At 42.1% G+C, this 20,521-nt stretch overlaps 1 protein-coding gene across 1 annotated transcript in view; it reads left to right on the top strand.

The window, feature by feature from the left end:
• The first annotated feature begins 3,355 nt into the window (after window positions 1–3,355).
• Window positions 3,356–20,521, top strand: part of emilin1a (elastin microfibril interfacer 1a) — a 32,532-nt gene continuing 15,366 nt past the window's right edge. The window contains exons 1-2 of the mRNA XM_084001155.1: window positions 3,356–3,660; window positions 20,355–20,471. Of these exons, the coding sequence (XP_083857281.1) occupies window positions 3,545–3,660; window positions 20,355–20,471 (233 nt within the window). The 5' untranslated portion in view covers window positions 3,356–3,544. The remainder of the gene's footprint in view (window positions 3,661–20,354; window positions 20,472–20,521) is intronic.

Here is a 20,521-nt window from a genome sequence, read left to right as displayed (position 1 = left end):
ATCACTAAACAGAGGTCACCACTCCTTAATCTCCATTATAGGCTCCAACTTCTGTTTGGCAAGCATGTTAATGCTTTGTTTTGCAAGGACCCAAAACGTTAGGAGGTTTGTATGCTCTATACTTTTGCCAGAACTGTCAGTTACATGAACTGTTTACTGATGGTGAGTTACCAGCTGAAGACAAATGGAGAAATCACAGAGCTTAATGTGTCACACTGTTCCTGCAGGTATTGTATATATTTAAAGGGACAATGAGGAGTTTTGGAAAAGCGAAGCGCTTTCACACTACATTTATGAGCCTCCGCGCGCACCGTGAAATTCTTTGACCGGCGCAAGACAGACTCATGTTTTCATTCATCAAGAATTAAAGTCAGAGGTTGGAAGACGATCACATACCGTCGTAGTTCCGACCATAAACGGTGATTCGGCGGCGTTATTCTCATGACTCGCCACGAAACCAAAAGTAAGGAAACTCTGGTCGGCTCGACCAGCATTTCCGCCACCACTAATCAGGGCCGTTGCTAGGAATTCTGGGCCCCCTTAAAGAATACTAAAGTGGGCCCCTCCCCCTAACTTTTCCACTTTGTTTTCTTAGACTACGTATGTATTATCATTTTTTATTTAGCCTACTTTGTTTTGATGCTAATGCAGCATTACTATGAGTATTAGTCAGGGTCTTATGCAGAATAATTCAGTCATACAAAGATTAGACTACTGGGGTTTTTTGTGGGGCCCACTGGGCTCTGGGCCCCTAGAATTATCATCACCCTTCTCCCCTATACAACGGCCCTGCCACTAATAATAACAAAATAACGATAGAGACAAAATTATATATCGAAAATGGGCCCATTAACAAGTGTGGGTAACGTAGATTCATCCACATTAATATGAGACTTTTTTATTGTCGCAGAATTTTTCGTTCTGCCGACGGAGAAAACTCCTCGTTGTCCCTTTAATGCCTGGTTGGTATGGATGATGCATGGGGTTAGATAGAAGGTACCAGGTGTCTGTTTTGCATCATGCTTGTACAAGTGGTGGCTGTATGTTTCCATTATGGGCTCATCCTCCTCAGTATGCCTGGCTACGCTCTCAGTAGGGAGTCGCAGTGTCTGTGACAGAGCAGCTGGGAGAGCTGATCTCATTAGTGGGCTGATGGGAGGACTGCAGAGCTGGGCATTCCTCTGTGGCAGCAGCAGTGGAAGAGATGCACAGCTTCCATTCAGTAAAAAATAATAATACTTGGAGAACAACAGAACTCTGGGGAAAATAAATAACCTCCCCCAAAAGTTCTCACAGAAGTTGCTCATTAGGAAAGCGAAAGTTTAGTCCTTATTTATGTTAACCGACATATCGGCAAAAATGACTGTCTCATTGTGTTGACAAAATGTGGTTTGTTATATTGTTTCTCATCCGCTCGCAATTAACTGTAATTATATTAAGTTGAAAGCAACATTCATTCCAGTACAGTATCTCTGACAGAACTGCTGAGATTGCACAGGGCTATTTTTAACTTTTTGGCATGTTCGCTAAATTTGGATACAGATAATGACGGGAAAGAGGTAGAACGGGAAATGAAGTGTGATGTAAATCATGGCATGGAGTCAGACTCCCTCTTGGCTGAGGCAGCACAACAGCATTAATCACACCTCGAGTATACGACCCCTTTATCCAACAGATACGGAGCTGCTACTATGTGCTGTGTGTGTGGAGTTTGCGTGTCTTTCCTTTTAGTTGGGCTGTTATATGTCATCCACTTCTCCAACTGAAATCTGCCTCGCTGATCAGAAGGGAAACATGGCAGACAGGATGACTGTGTTAAGGTTGACTGTGATTATGAAGAGGGCGGCAAGTTAACAAGCCATCACTGGACACTTGCACGCTCACTCACTCATCCATGTGCTGAATGTAATGAAGCTGTGGCTAAACCTGTCAGCTTGGCAGGATTTTAGTTTTCTCTCTATTTAATTATTAACAAATGCTAAACCCTGAATCTAAACCACATTCAAATATGAAAAACTTTTTTCTTAGTGACTTTTGTTTTAAAAGAAGAAGCAACATGTTTTTTAATGAAAAGTTGACTCAGTAGCAAGCAGTTAACTTTATTACACACTTGGTTTGGCCTGTCCAGTAGCTTATGTTGGCTAATGTTAGCTCACTTTAACCAACATAGACATGGCTTTACTGAGTCAGAGTATTTTATTTAGGCTACAGAACATTTTAGCTCAGTGAAGTTGGACTGTGACGATGCAGGCCAAGGCAAGCTGGTTATATGCTAGGTATAAGAAAAGATAGACATGTAAGTTAATAGCCTATTTGTGAAGCCTTCGCCACTGAAGATGCTGTAACATTATGTTTCTTCTAGACTGAAAAGTTAAAAGCTGTTAAAGCTGATTTATGTAGCAGTATAGAGACACTTAGACCGATAAACAGGGCTGGTTCCTGGCATAAATGCTACAGTATATGTGGTTCTTTAGGGCCACAGCCACTAGTGGGGGGCCACATGATTAGAAAAGTCCTGACCAGCGTTCAATTCAGTTCATTTAACACATAAACATGGGTGTGTGTGTGTGTGTGTGTGTGTGTGTGTGTGTGTGTGTGTGTGTGTGTGTGTGTGTGTGTGTGTGTGTGTGTGTGTCTGCCCATTCACTTGTACAGTAAGCAGGGTGTGTGATTTGGGGTTTGTGCTAGTACTTGGAGAGTTTTGGGGGCAACTTGTTTAGGACCACCAAAATCCTAGGGCCGGCCCTGCCTACAAATAAAGCATGTACTGTATATCAAGAATGTTTGAATATAGATATGTTCTACTTGGGTAGACACAATAAAACAAGTGTAATAATTTTGAGAGCCACCAATATGAGAAAAAATGACACTGATAGAAAGAAAGGCGTTGCCCAGCCGTAACCTATTCTACCATAATGTTAGGATCAGTATCAGATGAGAAAAATAAAATCCAGCCCCCTTCTATTCTAATGTTAAACATTTTTAAAGTAGTTTACTATGGAGCTTTTTTTTTTCTTTGGCATACTTTCGACATGAATGATAAATTGCTTTTGCAAGATCAATAATGTCTTTCAGTGGCAGAGAAACGGTTTCAGGTGAAAAGAATTGATGTGGGTTGGATCTTAACCTCTTGTGGGTAGAGAGAGGGAGGGGGGGGTCCATCCATATGTTCAGACTGAGAGAGAGAGAGAGAGAGAGAGAGAGAGAGAGAGAGAGAGAGAGAGAGAGAGAGAGAGAGAGAGAGACCCTGGGCTGGCATTGACGGCTCTTGGAGCTGTGACAGGAAACTTTCTTCCTGTTCCTCGGCTGTGGAGCAGCAGCAGCAGCAGCAGCAGCAGTCAGACCTCAGCGCTTCTCCAGGCGCAGATCTGAAATGCACTTGACTGGACGCTGCGGTGTTTGCGGGACTTCCTCCTCGGGCTGTGAACTCATGGACGTCCATCCTCACTGAGGACAGCCGCGCGGGGAGGAGAGACTGTCTGTCTGTGGGACAAACTTTTGGGACTAAGTGACATTTATTCCACTCTGAGCCACACTCGACTAGATGATGGGGACTTTATTTTACCTGCTCGCCGTCATGTTGACCCGGCTTTGCTCGGGTCTCGGATACGCGGAGTCCAGTACGGTTCAGAGCGGCCAGAGAGCGGCCAGCAGACACAGGTAGGACCAGGACCACCACCCAACAACACGTGCTGCTTAACCTGTGGCTGCTTCAGGCTGCACTGTTTTAGAACCAGGTTTTCTGCGGGTCTAGTTAATGGCTTAGTGGATCACCCTAATATAAGAGTAACCTATATAAAATGATTGATGCTTGACTTTTTTTTTTCTCTCAGTCTATATTACGGAAATATCTAATAGCCTATATAACCAGAATTTGATTGACGTAATTAATAATGATTCATCATAGAGGTAAGTAAACAAATCAAAGGTTTGCTAATGAAAATAGACAAATTATTTGATACACTGCTAAATTTGGTATTTTGATAAGATTCTTAACTAATTTAAGACTTTGGCAAATAAACAAGATCACTTCTTAGGATTGTTCTCCATACTTTGGTCCATTCTGTCAGGTCTTCTTTTTCCTTCATCCTTGCAGGTGTAAACATGTTGTATTTTGTATTTTCAGAGGAAATATCATATTTGTGAGTAGGTCTGTTACTCAGCGGGGGCCCCTCCCTGCATGGTGCTGGTGGTGGTGGGGGGTTATGTGGTTGTGATGATTCAGGGGGTCCAGAGTTGGACAGGGTTTACAAGGATTATAGATATTTACTGTTTCAGGGCCCCAAGTGTAAGGTCTTCGAGGGGCCCAGCATCTGAAGCAGCGCCCACAGTGTGAGCCTCTTTACTGGGGAATTTATCATCCATGCAGTCAGTCAGAGGTGAGCGAGCTACCGAGCTGCAGGGACAGTGAACTTTGTTTGGACATCACCTCTCCAGAAGACTGACACTGTATAAAAATAGATCCTTTTCCAATAAACTTCGTCTTGAAATTTCCCCTTGAGTGATTCAGATTTATCACCATCCTTCCTCCATTTATAGGACTGTGAGGAAATCATTTACATTTTAGCAACTGTTGATTAATAGTCTGTCATAAATCAGTGATGGTCGCCTGACTCATAAAGCTGTTAATATTGTAATCGAGCCAACACATGTATGTTTTTATTGTGCTGTTGCAGCCACATAGTGTGTTATTAGCATGTAATTGAGCTTTGCCCTGAGGGGCCCATATGTGGACGACCCCCTCACCTCTATGGACAGATGTGTGTGTGTGTTTGTGTGGCTTGTTTTTGGCAGTTTCAAAGAATATGTGTGTGCATATGTATGAATACAAGAAATCACAACAGAATGTCAGAGTGAATGAATGACAGAGCTCTCTCATATGGTGTGTGTGTGTCTGCCTGCATGTGTTTGTACTTAGTGTGTGTGTATGCAAGGCAGACCAGGCTTCTGGGAGTTGAGCCTCTGCAATATGAGCTTCGATTAAGTTTGCCTCCACATCACAGCACAGTCTGCTGCTGCTGCTGCTGCTGCTGCTGCTGTCTGAGTGATGAGACATGGGTGGCTGGCCTCTCTGTCAGTGGATGTTGAAGCTGAACTGTTGGCTACTGTGAATGTGAGGCATACAGAGAGGAGGACACAGCGGCGAAACGCAGAGAAGAAAAGAAAAATCTTCATTGATGTAGCGGAAGTGAGAGATAAGAAGTCCAGGGAGGGATAGATGAATAGAAGAGAGGGAAATAGATAAAGTAGGCTATCTGGTTGAGAGAGGGTAAGATAAGTTAAACCTAGATAAGACAAAAAAAAGGAAGGGAAAAGATGAGGAATACTGGCGAGAGAAGAAAAGAAGAGAGTAAAAGAAAGACGATCTGAAGAGAAGAGAGAAAACCTAAGCAAGCGAGACAAGAGGGGATGAAAGAGTGAGAAAAGACTGGAAGCAGTGACCCAACAAGAGAAAAGACAGTCTGTCAGGGCCTGGGTCCTTAAATGCCTCGCTCCTGCTGGAACCAGTAAGCTATGAAGGAGTCAGCATGGCTGTGCCTGTGGCATACACACACACACACACACAAACCACACACACACTCAAGAGTGACGCAACAGGGAGAAGAATGCGCTGGCCCAGTGTAGTGCGGTTTGCCCCTTTGACATCTGTTTGAACTCAATTGATCTGTTTTGACAGATGTGTGAAGTATTCCATAAGTGGTAAAGGCTGTTGAATGGACTGAAAACATCCAGCAGGGGTCTTAATGTTGGAGGTGATGGGGTGTTCAGGAGGACCGGGAGCTGTCCGACACATCCTCTGCCAAAACGTTAGAATCCCCTCTGCTCTAGACAGAGATGAGGGAAGGAGGAGGGAGCTGTGTGTGTGTGTGTGTGTGTGTGTGTGTGTTTGTTTGTGTTGGTGCATCCCTGTAGGTGCAGGTGAGCTGCTGGTATGTTGTGGCTCGTGTTCAGTTCAAATGACAAAACATTAGATCACCACTGGAGGGAAGCAAGGAGCAGACACCATCTCTGTGCCTGATCAATCTTACTTATCTTCCCTTGCACTTGGTTACATCAGGGCTCTGTCTGCAGGGGTCATAAATGTAGACAAATGTACTGTACTCTCTACCAGATGTTGTGTTGACATGAGCAGATGGTGACAAGGCTCTGAAGAATAAATGGCTTTCTGACAAACTTTATGGCCTGGGACTAGGGATGTCACGATTACTTGTTTTCACAATTAACCGCGGTATTAAACGCCACAATTAATTAATCGTAAAGATTCCTGAATACTGTCACTTTCCAAAATAGATTATGTTGGAACCATATCGGCAGATGTGTGCCAAAATAAAGGAAGATGCACAGATACTGGTCCATTTATAAGTAACATTGGGAATTTAAAGGGATAGTTCACCCAAAATTGAAATTTCACTCATTATCTACTCATCCTCATGTGGACTAAGGGCTGGGAGAAGTTTCAGTGTTATCCGTGGCTTCTCTGAGTTACAGGGGGTCTCGGCGTAGCAGTGCATGTCCATATAACGGTTGCAAATGGATACCAACTGTCTTTGTAACAAAAAGACACACCAAAAAACATCCAAATACCTCCATGCTGCTCGTATGTAATGTCTGTCTTGTATTGAAGCCCCGAAATGCGAAATTGTCCCGAAAAAAAATTCAATAAGTCTATATTTCAAGCTTGTTTTGTAGCGGAAGCTTCTTGAAGCTCGTCTTCCCGGTTCGTCAAATTTGGACGAACCGGGAAGAGGACGAGGAGCTTCCGCTACAAACAAGCTTGAAATATAGACTTATTGAATTTTTTTTGGGACAATTTCGCATTTCGGGGCTTCAATACAAGACGGACATTACATACGAGCAGCATGGAGGTATTTGGATGTTTTTTGGTGTGTCTTTTTGTTACGAAGACAGTTGGTTTCCATTTGCAACCGTTATATGGACATGCACTGCTACGCCGAGACCCCCTGTAACTCAGAGAAGCCACGGAGGACTCTGAAACTTCTCCCAGCACTTAGTCCACATGAGGGTGAGTAGATAATGAGTGAAATTTCAATTTTGGGTGAACTATCCCTTTAAATGTTAGCGTGTCATTTGTATTGTAAAAAATAAATGTAAATAAATTTAAACATTTGGTATAGATGACAATTAATGACTTAGATATTCCAAACACTTCCCCCTGGGGATTAATAAGGTCCTAATTACATTTTGACTATATTTGATTTTACACATTCATAGTGTTGTGAAATTTATTGATGCATAATAATTGTGATAATCGTAACACCGTGATTATTTCTCTGACAATAATCGTACCAAGAAAATCTATAATCCTGGGACACTGAGCAGAGTAATGCAAGTACACTATTTGGCTGAAAGTATAGTGGTATAGTGGGTATTCATACATTTGAATCATTTTTATTAACTCAGACAATAGTGTGTTTCTCTTATGGCCCTGTCCAGCTTCAGTGTGACAAAGTCTCCGTTGTCTGTGCAGACCGTTTTCCCGTTTTTGGGTGTGGAGGAACTTGCCAGAACCCAGCTCCACCCAGCGCCCTACAGTAAATCACTGCCAGACTACTACTCCTGACATTATACAGTATATATCATGGTATTTCATGGAGATCTGCTAGAACTTTTAAGCCACTGACTCATAACATTTATTGCAGCAAGAATGAGGAAAATACAAAATCACCAGATGGTAGAAAATCCTCTTGAGGGAATGTGAAGCTTGTTAAAGATGTCATCGGGTGATTGAGAAGTAATCAAACTAAGAAAGGAGAAAGGACTCTTATTATTAAACACAACACACACCATGTAAAGACCTTAAAGATGGTGCAGGGCCCTGACCAATCCCTGCCTTGTTCTGACCTTAATAGAACAGACTGTATCTGTATTTGCTGTCATATGATTTTTCTTACCTTACAGAGCCCACTTTAATTTTTTTCCAGCTTCAGACTTAGATTTGCCGTCATCTAGTGTGTTTACATTTTCAACATTGAACATACACAGGGTCCAAGTTCTATAAGTTATCCATGCAGGAATGTGATAGGTGATATATGGTCCTGGCTCAGGCCTGTGCCCTCCCTCCATAATGCTCCTGTGTAAATGGTGCAAATCCCTGCAGCCGGGTTTCAACATAGTGTGGAAAGCCTTCTTACAGCAGCAGATTAATGGCTGTGCTTTCAGAATGAGACAGTCAACACACAAATATGGTTTGAACTCACCGTCTGTGTCCATATACCTTTGGCCATTCGGTGTGAGTTGGCTACTATACATTTGGCTTCTGTGGCTCATCCAAAGGACAATCATGTTATGTTTTTTTGGATAGACGCTCCTTGATTTGAGCAGAAATTGAGGAGGATGAAAGTTGGACCCAACACTGCAGTGTATTTCTTATTCCTGTGGATAATGCAGATATCAATAGCAAATGCCCTATTTTGCTCTCAGTCCTTTTGAATTAAACAACAATTGCCTCCCTGTGCCGTTGCCATTTGGCACGAACATTTAAGAATCATGTGGAGAAATCAATCACAAAAGAAGCACAGATAACAGTTACCACATTTAGACCAAGATACAATGAACCCATGAGATGTTCTTGTCTCGATCATTCTCTCTCTGACTACACACAGTATAGAAACAATGGCTCTTAGTTAGTTTGTGCGTCTTCTGTTGTCCAAAGAAATTTGCAAGATCAAACTTCAACAATTCATATACTCTAATGGTGACAGAGTATCTAGGACTGGGATTGAAAGAAAATTAAAAAGAGTCAGTTTGGACGCAGAGAATAATTGTCAGTAATTTTGCCTCTTTTTAAATAATTGCTCCAGAGCACGTTACTGTAATAGCCCTCAGTGCCTCCAGTGCAGAAGAAGTGGACTGTGGTTGTGCTGTCTTCTGTCGTGGTTGCTCTGAGTTGTGTTTGCATGCAAAGTCTAATGTTGTTGAATTACAATTCATATATCCATCAGATGGAAAATAGTTGCATCTTACATTATCTGAAGACATAGATTGTATTGCCTACTGTATGTAGTAAGTCTACAAATGACTGTTATGAGCTTGTGATTTTTATACTTCATCCATTCATTCAGTCTCTTACTGTAAGATAAAAGAACATGCTGTGGAGTGGTCACTGAACTGACCATAATACAGTCCAAAAAGCATGAACACTGTGAGTGACTGGGTCCATCTGTACTTTAGGGCACTGATTTAATCTCAGCTCCACTGTGTGGCTTGTTTTGGCTCAAAATATCCAGACTGAACAACTGCTGGATGGACTTTTTTCCTTGAGGACCACCATGAAGCTGAAACGTGATGTTTTCAGCCATTTGTGGTTCAAACATTGATGATCCCATAATTCTTTGTGACGCCATGACCAGGTCAAAATTTTTGTTTGTCCAATTCTTTGGTTTATAACAAAGTATGTGCAACACTGATGACATTCCCATCAAGCTGTACTGTAGATGTTAGCATGCTTAGCTAAAGGGGTGATGATCGTTGGTAACATTATACCAAAGACGGGTTAGAAACCAAGATGCCCCATGATGGGCCAGTTTCCTGTATCTGTGTACCCCGCCCCTTTAGGAGACCAGCAGCAGGTCTTGAGTCTATTGACTCCAATGGGAAAAAATAACACAGATTATGGTCGATTCCTTCACCCCATAGTCACTGAAGTAAATATTGGACTCATTTTTCACAAGCCACTTATCTTCTGAACATTTTGACACAAAAATGGCAAATTGCAGATGGACCAATCAGGAGAAAATTAACTTTTTTTCAAGACCTGTCTCAACAACACACTCTCATGAGATTTGGCTCAGATCTCCAAGTTAATGTCAACTATTGTTTGCGAACGCCCACGCTAACAAATTTTCGTGACGTTAATATGACTGTTAGCTGTGTAAATATTACATGTTATGATAAGAAAATATAAATAGCTCACTTTCCTCTCCTGACTACTTTTATAAATCCACACATGTTCACTAGAAGGGGAGGGGGCACAGGTGACCACGCCCACTTAGGAGATAGGAAGTGTACCATTTCATATCATTGGAGCAGCTTGGAATGAGCCATCTTGTCATAGTAGAGGATCTTTGATTATACCTGCTAAACATCAGTGAGCATGTTGGCTTAATGACAGTTCAGCCTGATATGCTGCTAGCATGGCTAATGTGTCTAAGCATCTGAATCTTAATCTGCAACCACAGGGCACTTACGGAGAAGTTTGCATTTCCCACAATGCACTCAACGTAATGACCATGTTACTATAGTAACAGCATAGTTACCAAAACAGGGTACTGTAACAGGACTGTCCTCCTCTTGACCAACCTTTGGAAAGTCTCCAAATTCACTTTATCTGTGTGATTTTCTGCTTTCTGCTAATTGGGCCAGTAAACAAATCTCCTTACACATGGTAATTTAAATGTGGGAAAAGGGATCCTTTCCAGTCACAGCCATTGTAACCTAATTACCGTAGTTCCCAGCATGCATAGCATTTGGGAAGGCCTTAGAAAGGGTGAAGTTACGGAACAGTGATACATCCAATCTTACTACACATGCACAATTGAAACCATAAATCTTCTGTCAGAGAATAAATGGAACAACCTGACAAGACACTCAATTACTGAGCTTGTGCTGTGGAGCAGCTAATAAAGTTTTACCTGGGTAAATAGTCTGCACTATTTTTGGAAACTGCAATTGCTAGGCTTTGAGGAGGCTTATGTTTCAAACACGCACGCCTCCATAAATGGATAAAATTCAAGTGGGCCCTGAAAGCCCCCTGCACACCTCTGAGCACGGACGTATCTGAACAATGATGTTAAAGCAAATGGAGGTATCGTGAACATTCTCTGTATATCTTTGTGACCGCAAGGCTAAACAGTCAGAGAGAAGTTTACACAGTCACGTTGTCCCTCGATGTTGGAACAGGTCCAAAGGGAAATCTGTGCGAGTGACTGCGTGTGCGAGTAAAACCACATTTTAAGAGAGAACCGACAGACTGGAGGAATGTACGCGTCTGTCGTTATATGTGTTTGTCTGTCGCCGCCGCGATCTATCATGCGTGAGTGAGTGCACTCGAGTGTGTATGTTGTCGTCCGTGACAGTCTGTGTGCTTTTGGGAGTGTGTGCAGCGGGATACCTTTACAAGGACGTTGGAGGGGTGCTTGACCTCGGGGTCACAGTTCAAACACTGAGACACTCCCCTTTTCATCCACTCATTCAGGTTGCTGTCAAAGCGCTTCCCTTGAAGCTAAATGAAAGATCTGACAACAATAGGCCTCGCAAAGTGATTTCTTTGTTTAAGTATTAAACCTTCCTTTTTTTCTTCTTTTTTTCATTCTTTCTTCCGCCCTCTTAGCTATTTATGTCACTGTGTATTCCACTTTTACCCACAATCCTCCTGTGTAGGGCTCATGCAGGGGTGCTTTAGAATAAAATGAACGTGGTATGTGTGGGGTGAGATGTCAGACTGTGACTTCCTGCTCGCCTGTGAGGTGTCTGTCTGCTGTTTTATAAGGATGTGAAATTTACTGAGGAATAAAGAAATGCTGAGGCAGGTGCAAGAGTTCCTCTCATGCTGTTTTATGGCTCTGTAAATAAAATAGGATGTGTAGAATGGAGGTTTGACGGTGCTGTTTGTATGTGTCTGTCTGTAGGAGGACAATGCCTGTGTGCTAAATAACATGCATGTAAGTGTATAAAGGCTTGTTTCCTGCTCTTTGTGAATCTGTTAAGTATAATCACACTTCTTTTTGTCACTTGTTTGCATAGCAAAGGTGGAGTTCCTAGTGTTCTTCCTTGAATGAACAGTTTTCACCATATAGTTTACAGTTTTTGTGCCGAAACAAAGGAGAATTCTTGTTAGATTCTGTGGTTCATTAACAATAAACTGGGGAACTTTGAGCATTTGTGGGTAGCTACCTACTGTAACAAAGTCTGTGATAATATGTTAACTTTAAAGATGCTGTGATCAATATTTGTTTGATAGTAATAGATGTTACAGCGATTCTAAGCGTTTTACCATCGTCACATTGTTGGCCTGCAGCTCTGGCTTTACTTCTCAAGGAGAACAACGTCTGAAAACTCACTACACTACCTGCTCAGCAGCACATGGCAGAACAACAAAGGTGGCGACTATCTGGTGAATGTTGCGGAGCATTAGCAGCTAAAGAGCCTGATATTTTGCTCAGGGGAGAATGAATGAATAATGGATTTAGTGCATTTGCCAGGTGCACACATGCACAACTGTGAATGAATGCTAATGTTTCTCTGTGTGTTGGTTGTGTGAGGTAGCATTTTTTAAAAACGTTTGCCATTGCCATGAAAAACAAAACCCGTTTTAACCTGCTAACAATCGGCTTCTGACGGCAGTGGGAAAGGCTCGCATTAAACGACTCTGCAATCGACGCGGGTTGAAATCGGCTCGGCTCTGATCGGCTTGCAGTGGGAATGGCAGACCCATTGATTTACGTGACGTCACGCTGGTCACAACTCGTACAAGACGGCACAGTAGGCTACTGACAAGACAGCAGGTAGGAGAGCTTCTTCTGATCAGTGGGGAAGAGGAGGTTCAGCAGGGAATGGTAAAAAGCACTGACAGTATGTAGCGTTTGATGCTGTATAAACACATGATAGGTCATTGTTTTCATGTGCGTAGTGATGTGATAAGGAGATCAGATGTGAGGTTGATATTGCCCTTATGAAAATTTATTATTTGAAGTTTTTGTGGAGTTTGTGACTGTGATTAGCTTGTTTCAGCTCTTCTGCAATGTTAACTATGTATGCATGTATTTTTCCTCTTGGCTGCCTGCAACATTCAAATAAAAATATTTCCCAATTAGAAATTTCCATTAAAGAGAAAAACAGTGTGAATGTCTTGCACATTTCAAAGAGTTTACCAAGCTCCAGCAGCAGTTTGGTGATGAGGGAGTTAACTGGATGTGGATTTTGCCAAACCAACCTGTTCCCTTCACTGCGGAAACCAAAACACATTGTGAGAAAACACGTTCGATATAAATTATAACACCATGTTTTGGTTTTATAAGAGCCTATAAAGTTGAATGCTAACCAAAATGGTTCATGTCTGGTAAAGTTTTCCTCCTCTGCACGGTGCACAGCCACTCCTAATGGTCCTAGGGGATGCAGCTCATACTCATTACCCAAACCTTACCCCAAAATAAGCTGTAAACATTTGGTATATTTAGAAAATTTCGTAAGAATCACTTGACCTGAACAATAAGTGGCTTTACAGCAGGAGCCTGCAATAACCTCTCCACTAGAGGACGTCGAGGTTTGAAGGCTTGAAAAACTGGAACGTCATATGTGAAAATACATAGTGTATTATAAACATTACTAATATGTGCAGGAACTGGACTGTTTATGTGTAATGTTTCCCTATGTTGCTGATAATGTAAAGGAAACAAGGAGATTAGCTGATGAATACACCATTGAATGGAGACCAAGGACACACACACACACACACACACACACACACACACACACACACACACACACACACATACAGAGAGCCATGGGTCCACAAGTGTCCCACACAGGCAGACAAGGACACTCACAGGCAGTGAGACATGCTGACACACACGTAGACAGAAAACATCGCACATGCTTATTTTTCCACTTCACTACACAACACACCTTCATGCCCAATATAAACATTACAGTTTAAGTCTATGACTTTTGCCAGTCTATCCTTTCAACATGTGTGGAGAGGCTGTGTGTGTGTTTGTTTGTGTGTGCTGTGCTGTGCTTGTAATTGTGTTTTACACTTATGGAAAAGATGCCAAGTCTAGTTAGTGGACTTTCATCTCTGCAGCCATTTGGATTAATGGGATTTTATTGGATTACTGTTTGGAATGCTTAACTTCACGCTGGTTAGAGAGAGAGAGAGAGAGAGAGGGAGAAGAAAAGGCCACTGGCTTGGAGCTGAAATGTTATTTTGAAGGTGTTGCCCATTAAACAGTAAATGTCCTCATAAGAACACATACACGGTGCACTAGGGCTGCAAAATTCTGGGAATTTTCAAAGTTGGAAACTTTCCATGGGAATTAACAGGAATATATGGGAATTAGCGGAAATAAACGGGAATAAATCCCAAATTTGGCCCCTTAACAGGGAACTTGTGGGGGGGATGAGTAATATTTTACTCAACATTCATAGTGTTTTTGTTGTTCAGTAAAAGAATTGATTGTTCATACAAGAATTAAAACTTGTTAAAGTTCTACTCACAAATAAATCTGTTGAAACGTCATGTTTTTTAAGCCGCCCCTTTGCAACCCTACGGTGCACATAAACAAATTCACCACCCTTTCTTCGTGGCAGCACACACACACACACACACACACACACACACACACACACACACACACACACACACACACACACACACACACACACACACACACTTACTTAGTCATGCTCCTAATAATATAAAGACTCCTCTTATGTATTTCAGTGGAAGAGCCAGTGACGGAACGATGGAAAATGAACTGGTAGTGAGGGCGGTATGTACCGTACTACACAGCAAGAGTGGGTGTTTGGAAGCTGCAGAGAAGTTGTGGGAGTTGTGTGTTTGTATATGCATGCATACGTGTGCGTGCCGTGTGACTCCACATCTGTGTCTGCTCCAGAGTGAGAAAAGTTCGATGGTTGGGTTTATTTATATAAGCCCCAGCGTCTGGTCTCCATCAGAGGAGATAGGGTGTTAACGTTGCCAAATTTATTCTTTATCTGCTGTCAGTGGCCCTGAGCGCGAGTAAGTCAGGATAACAGATCAGCACGGCTGGTCCACTGAATCACAGTGACAAAAAAACAACACCACGGACCTACGGGGGGAAGAGACGGAGCTGTTTTGATTCATCACTGCTGTCTGATATCTGATGTTGCCGTTCATATCTGCACTGGTTCAGCTCCAGATGGAGATGTTGGATACCTCTGTTTCTCCAAAACCTTCTAGTTTAACATACACAGTGTAACAAACCACAGAACAAGATAACCGTGGAAACCCTTACATGGCATAATGCAATAAGGATCACTCTGACGAGCCTGAGGCTGGTGGAAACACACATGAGGGGGAAGCAGCTGTGTGTGGAGGCAGTGATGCTGGCTGACTTCACATGCATGTTGGCAGAGCTAATGCTCTGAATCACCAGCGCTCCGAGCTCTAATGGACATGTTAAATATAATGTATAACAAACTGCAGAATGGCAAAGCACAATGAAGTTGGATACGTAGCTTGAGGAGGAGGATTACAGTGAAGAACCGCAAAATCTGTGGAAAAACCACAGAGCAAAGTTACAGTTGTTTAGATGCATGAACGCTGTATAATTTCAGCCAAATGACTTTTGCTTATGCTCCTCTGGTGTGGACCCCAGGCTCATCTCAATCTCCCCAATCTTATGCAAAGCAACACGATCCGCTGTGAATATGCAAAACGCACAAATTTCGTTTTTTTTGCGTAAGGTCTGTAGCTGCAATCCATACTCTGGGAATCCAGCGAAAAAGCAGCCATCACTCACAGCACCCGCCTGCAGCACTGTCAAGATCATTAGTAACGAGATTCACGTACAGTGGGATAAAATGTTTAGAGCTTATGTGGTGAGAGATTTCTTTTTGTTCTTTATGAAGTGACAGCAGATGGAATTTGACTAATCTGAAACATATTTATTATGATAAGAATAAGATGTGGGTTTTTGATATCCCAATGTGACACTGTTTGACAGATGTATGACAAGACTCCAGACATATTCATATTAAGAAACACTGCAGTATGAAAATACTCACTTAGAAGATTGTGTAGCCTATTGTTGAACAAAACGGTATTTTATTCAGTTGATATTACTAAAGAATGGACATGTTAGGAATATGAAAATTCAAATTGTATGAATGCAAACTCTTAATCTGAACAGTATCATCTGATACAGTTGCAAATTATAAAATAAAAGCGTATTATACGTCATACTGTGACATCTTTTATGTAGCCTAGATTTGTCTGCTGATTCAGATCTGGAGACTGAGGAAGCTCACTGTTCGAGTCACCAGTGACCTGTTTTCAGGTTTTAAATGCATAAAAGTACCACATACATTATTTTATAGCATCGAGGCTTTTTGACTTCATCAGGAACCTCTATTTAAACAAAATAAAACTTTTTTTTCCACAAAATTCTAAAATGCTCTGGTTAAAATTATAACATTTGTGGTGTTAGGGTCAATTTGACACCGTTATAACGATAAGAACAATAATAAGAGTTAAAACTGAAATCATAAGTGCAAAATCAAACTTTTCATGGATGAGGAAGCCTAACAACATAACCAAGAGATGAGAAACAAATGGGATGATAAATAATTGTTTTAGTGCGTTTTACAGCTGATTTACACCATAGGTGGCAGCTGACACAAGACGAAGGTTAGTCATCAAATCAGTTGATTCTTAGCACAATACTCAAATTGAGTGAGTGTGAGATTCAGATTTTGATTGATTTAATGCTGTTTATACCAAATGCAGACCTTGTGCATGCCTGAGCAGAATTCCAGATTACTCAGACCAGGCCATGTTGGTGAGTGTGTGTGCCCACTGCTCCAGGGTGTTTGGGCTGTTGGCGAGTAGCAGGCTATATTTTTCTTTTAGCTGTCTTCTTAAATCACCACCAACTCAGCAGCACAGCATACACAACTTTATTTTTCCCTCTTGGCAGCACATGAGTTCTAGAAAACACTCTATAAATATTCATGTACAGTGACTGGTTAAATTAAAGGGATAGTTTAACATTTTGGCAAATTGGCCCATTGCCATAATCGCTATAGTCATAGCAGTAGGTTTGTTACCTTTAATTGTCGGTGCAAGCTATTTTTAGAACTGCGGAGCGGAGCGGCGAGCTGCTCAGGGCTATGCTATGGAGGCTAATGGGATTTCTTGGTTTCCCTCATCAAACTCATCAAATACACAATCCAACAACTCCAAAAGGCTGTCGTGGACAAGTTGTGAGCTGCACATTCACCATGCTATGTGATAATAACAGAACGTTACGAGACGGAGTTGTTTAAGAGGTAAATTTATGCAAAACTGCTGATGCGCGTTGCCTTCAGGGACAGTTTTTCAGCAAGCAGACTCTGTATTTACCCTGTATTTACCTCGAAAACGGCTCCATTTCGTAACGTTCCATTATTATCTCACAGCGTAGTGATGTGCAGGTCACAATTTGTCCACGAGAGCGTTTTGGAGTTTTGGGATTTTGTATTTGATGAGTTTGATGAGGGAAACCAAGAAATCCCTTTAGCCTCCATAGCGTACCTCTGAGCAGCCTGCCGCTCCGCTCCGCCGTTCTAAAAATAGCTTACACCGACAAATAAAGGTAACAAACCTACTGCTATGACTATAGGGATTATGGGCCAATTTGCCAAAATGTTGAACTATCCCTTTAAGATAAAAAAGATATTGTAGCACAATGTAAAATATGGTAGGCCATAATGCAATTTGGCATATGTGTACTGTAAGTCTATGTGGGCTGTAACATGTTCCTTTACAGTAGAATCTGACAGCTAATTAGTGAGTTTCACTTTCCCACGTACAGGACCTACAGGAGCAGCAGGTCATGTGGGGTAGGGGAGGATTGTAACATGATAAACTCTTTCTCAGCCAGACAAGCTCTGGAATGAAGGGGAGGATCATGGTCTTAGGGGGATCAGGGGAGAGGTGGGCAGAGCGAGGGACACGGGTAGGAGGGAGAAGGAGATAAACAGGGATGGGCAGGGAGAGACGCAGGTGGAGGGGGATGAAATGAAAGAAACAGGGGAAGCGACAAAGCGTGTGTGGGAGGAATGAGACAGATCTGTACAGACAAGAGTCGCCTAAAAAAAGAAAAACAAAATTAGTTACACGAGCAACAGCATTAAGAGTGGCAGACATGAGGACGGAGACAGAAAAAGAAAGAGACCTGAAGAGACAGACTGACAGACATGAAGCCTGAGAGACTAAAGCTGCTGACTGACTTACCATCATGAAGGAACCCCTTGTACCCTCCTACTTTTATCTGTAAACCCTTAGTTCTGTTCAAATGAATGTAAGAGTGACACTAATTGGCCATAATAACCACCAGGGAAATAGCAGGGGATGGGGATTCTGGGTAATATGAAAATGATGATAGAAAGTGACTGAAGGGCATCTGTGTCTTAAATCTATCTGCAGTTGTTATCCTGAGAGATATCTGAGGGTGAAGGGAGGTCAGGGGGGAGGACAAACTGAGAAGCATGAACACTGAGAGGGGGTGTTGGTATGTGGGAGTATGTCTGTTTCTTTCAAGCCACACTACTGTGGGTTTAGATACATGTTTTTGAGAATGTGTTGTTATCATTTTATCATTCTGTATTTTTAGAAGTAGATTTAGTAATCCAGAATTGTCTCCTGCACACCATCAGTCCATATGTAAAGAAACAACAACAAAAAAACTGTGTTCACACCACCCTTTCGTCTAAAAGCCAAATATTTGTCATGACTTCTCTGTAGTGGAAAAACCAAGGGGGCAGTTGTTGGTCTGGGAAGTGAAGCTCACTTCCGCGTTCAACAAACTGCAATTCTCTCGGCTTCCTCTGGGGGCTGGTGTCAGAGAGCAGCATTCTCCATAGACCTCCATGTTAAAATCGGCGACTTTACATCCTTAATAAACATGATCAAAGCCTGGTGTCATCACGTTTTTTGGTCTCAACCGATTTCTACCCCCGCAGACACTCTGAGGGGCCCTAATCTCGCCGATTAGGGCGCGGAAACGTTGATTGACAGGTGCTTCGAGGCCAGTGGGCGGGTTCTCAGCCGGTAAATCCAACATGGCGCTGTTCAGGTCGCCATATTTGAGTCACAAAAACGACTCCTCAAAACCAATGGGTGACGTCACGGATGCTACGTCCATTCTTTTTACAGTCTATGGGAGAAACCTGCTGAGTTGAGAATGTGTGGCAGCTGTTAACATTGATTTCAATAGGAGCCTATTTCTAATATCCATAGGTAACAAAGCACAGATGAATGTCAGTCTTAATATCTTCTTGAAACCAAGTTTTAAGTTATCATTCATCACCACTGGCCTGACCCGTTCTGAGGGTTATTGCTGTAAAATCTACCATCATTTCAGTCAAGTATGTTGAGCTTTCTGCTGTTTTGAGTGCAGAGCTGTTGATGACCTGTCTATTGTCATCCATATTTTTTTCATTTTATGACCTAATCTTAAGCCTAAAGCTAATGTTTGATCTTTTTTGCAACAGTTTAGTTTAAGGAGGAGGTGTGTGTTGTCAAGGTGGCCCCCTAAGGCACTGGGGGGGGGGACACTGTTGTTTTTAATGACCTTGTGTTGTGAACAGTCCATGGTGGTTGGCCGGTAAAATTTCATACTTTACCTGCCATTGGCAAGTTAATTTTGTACCCTGCCAGTCAGTACAGTATCTGTTTGCCTGCGCATTAGCCTTAGTAACATGATAAGATGTTACTGTGTTTCTTTTTTTGAGGTATTGACTTTTTTCACTGTGTTCACTTAGCTTTGTCTCTGTCTTTGTCTTCTCAACTTGAAAACATTGTTAACACTGGGGATTTTATTCATCCTGTTGCATTAAATAGGTGTTTTGTTCACAGCTAATGTACACAGACACATACCAGTGTATTTTATTGAGACAGGAAATCTCTGCTTTAACATACATATTTTTGCATTAACATCTTTCTACTCAAATCATCCATAGAGGAGCAAATACGTGCGTATCCAAAAAAAAAAAAAAAAAAACTTGAACCGTTCCTTTATCCCAGTGGCTCACTCTAGATACACTCCTAATGTGATTTCCTGTCCAAAGGTCTAAAATTGAATGAAATCATTTACATTCTCGAGGTATGAAATTTTATTATCAATATCATATGAATGTGGAATGAATGTAACCAATGGCACTTTCAACTTCAAGGGTATGTGTGTGTGTGTGTCTGTTAGTGTGTGTGCCTTTGTGTGGGTTGGTTGATGTGGAGTTGTGGAGACACACAATGGGAGCCATTGTTGAAGTCATGCAGCTATCCCGAACCGATCTGACATTCGCATCAGCGAACAATTTCTCTCCAATGTTGAACAGAATAATAATCAGTCCGGGGTTTGAGATATCGATCTTTAAACTCACTGGAGCCTCACATTCAACAACAGACCGTATTTGTGATTATTATTTATTTATTTATTATTATTATTTTTGTTTGCCCCCACAAAACAAAGGGCGGCAGCTGCGTGTAAGAGGACTGCTATGTTTGTGTCAACGCCTGACGGTAAAACGACCAGACACCGCTGACTTATTCATTTGTCATTTCCTTTCTGCTTGTGTGTGTGATTTCACAGGAACTGGTGTGCTTATGTGGTGACACGCACGGTTAGCTGTGTGATGGAGGACGGGGTGGAGACGTACATCAAGCCAGACTACCAGCGCTGTACCTGGGGCCAGTGTCCTCGAGTAGCGTGAGTATCTGTTACTCTCTTTTTTAGTGTCTCGTATCTCCCCGGCCCCG

The sequence above is a fragment of the Trachurus trachurus genome, assembly GCF_905171665.1.
Source record: "Trachurus trachurus genome assembly, chromosome: 24".
Lineage (NCBI taxonomy): Eukaryota > Metazoa > Chordata > Actinopteri > Carangiformes > Carangidae > Trachurus > Trachurus trachurus.
Note: the sequence above shows the minus strand (reverse complement) of the source record. Positions and strands in the feature narration are given on the sequence as shown.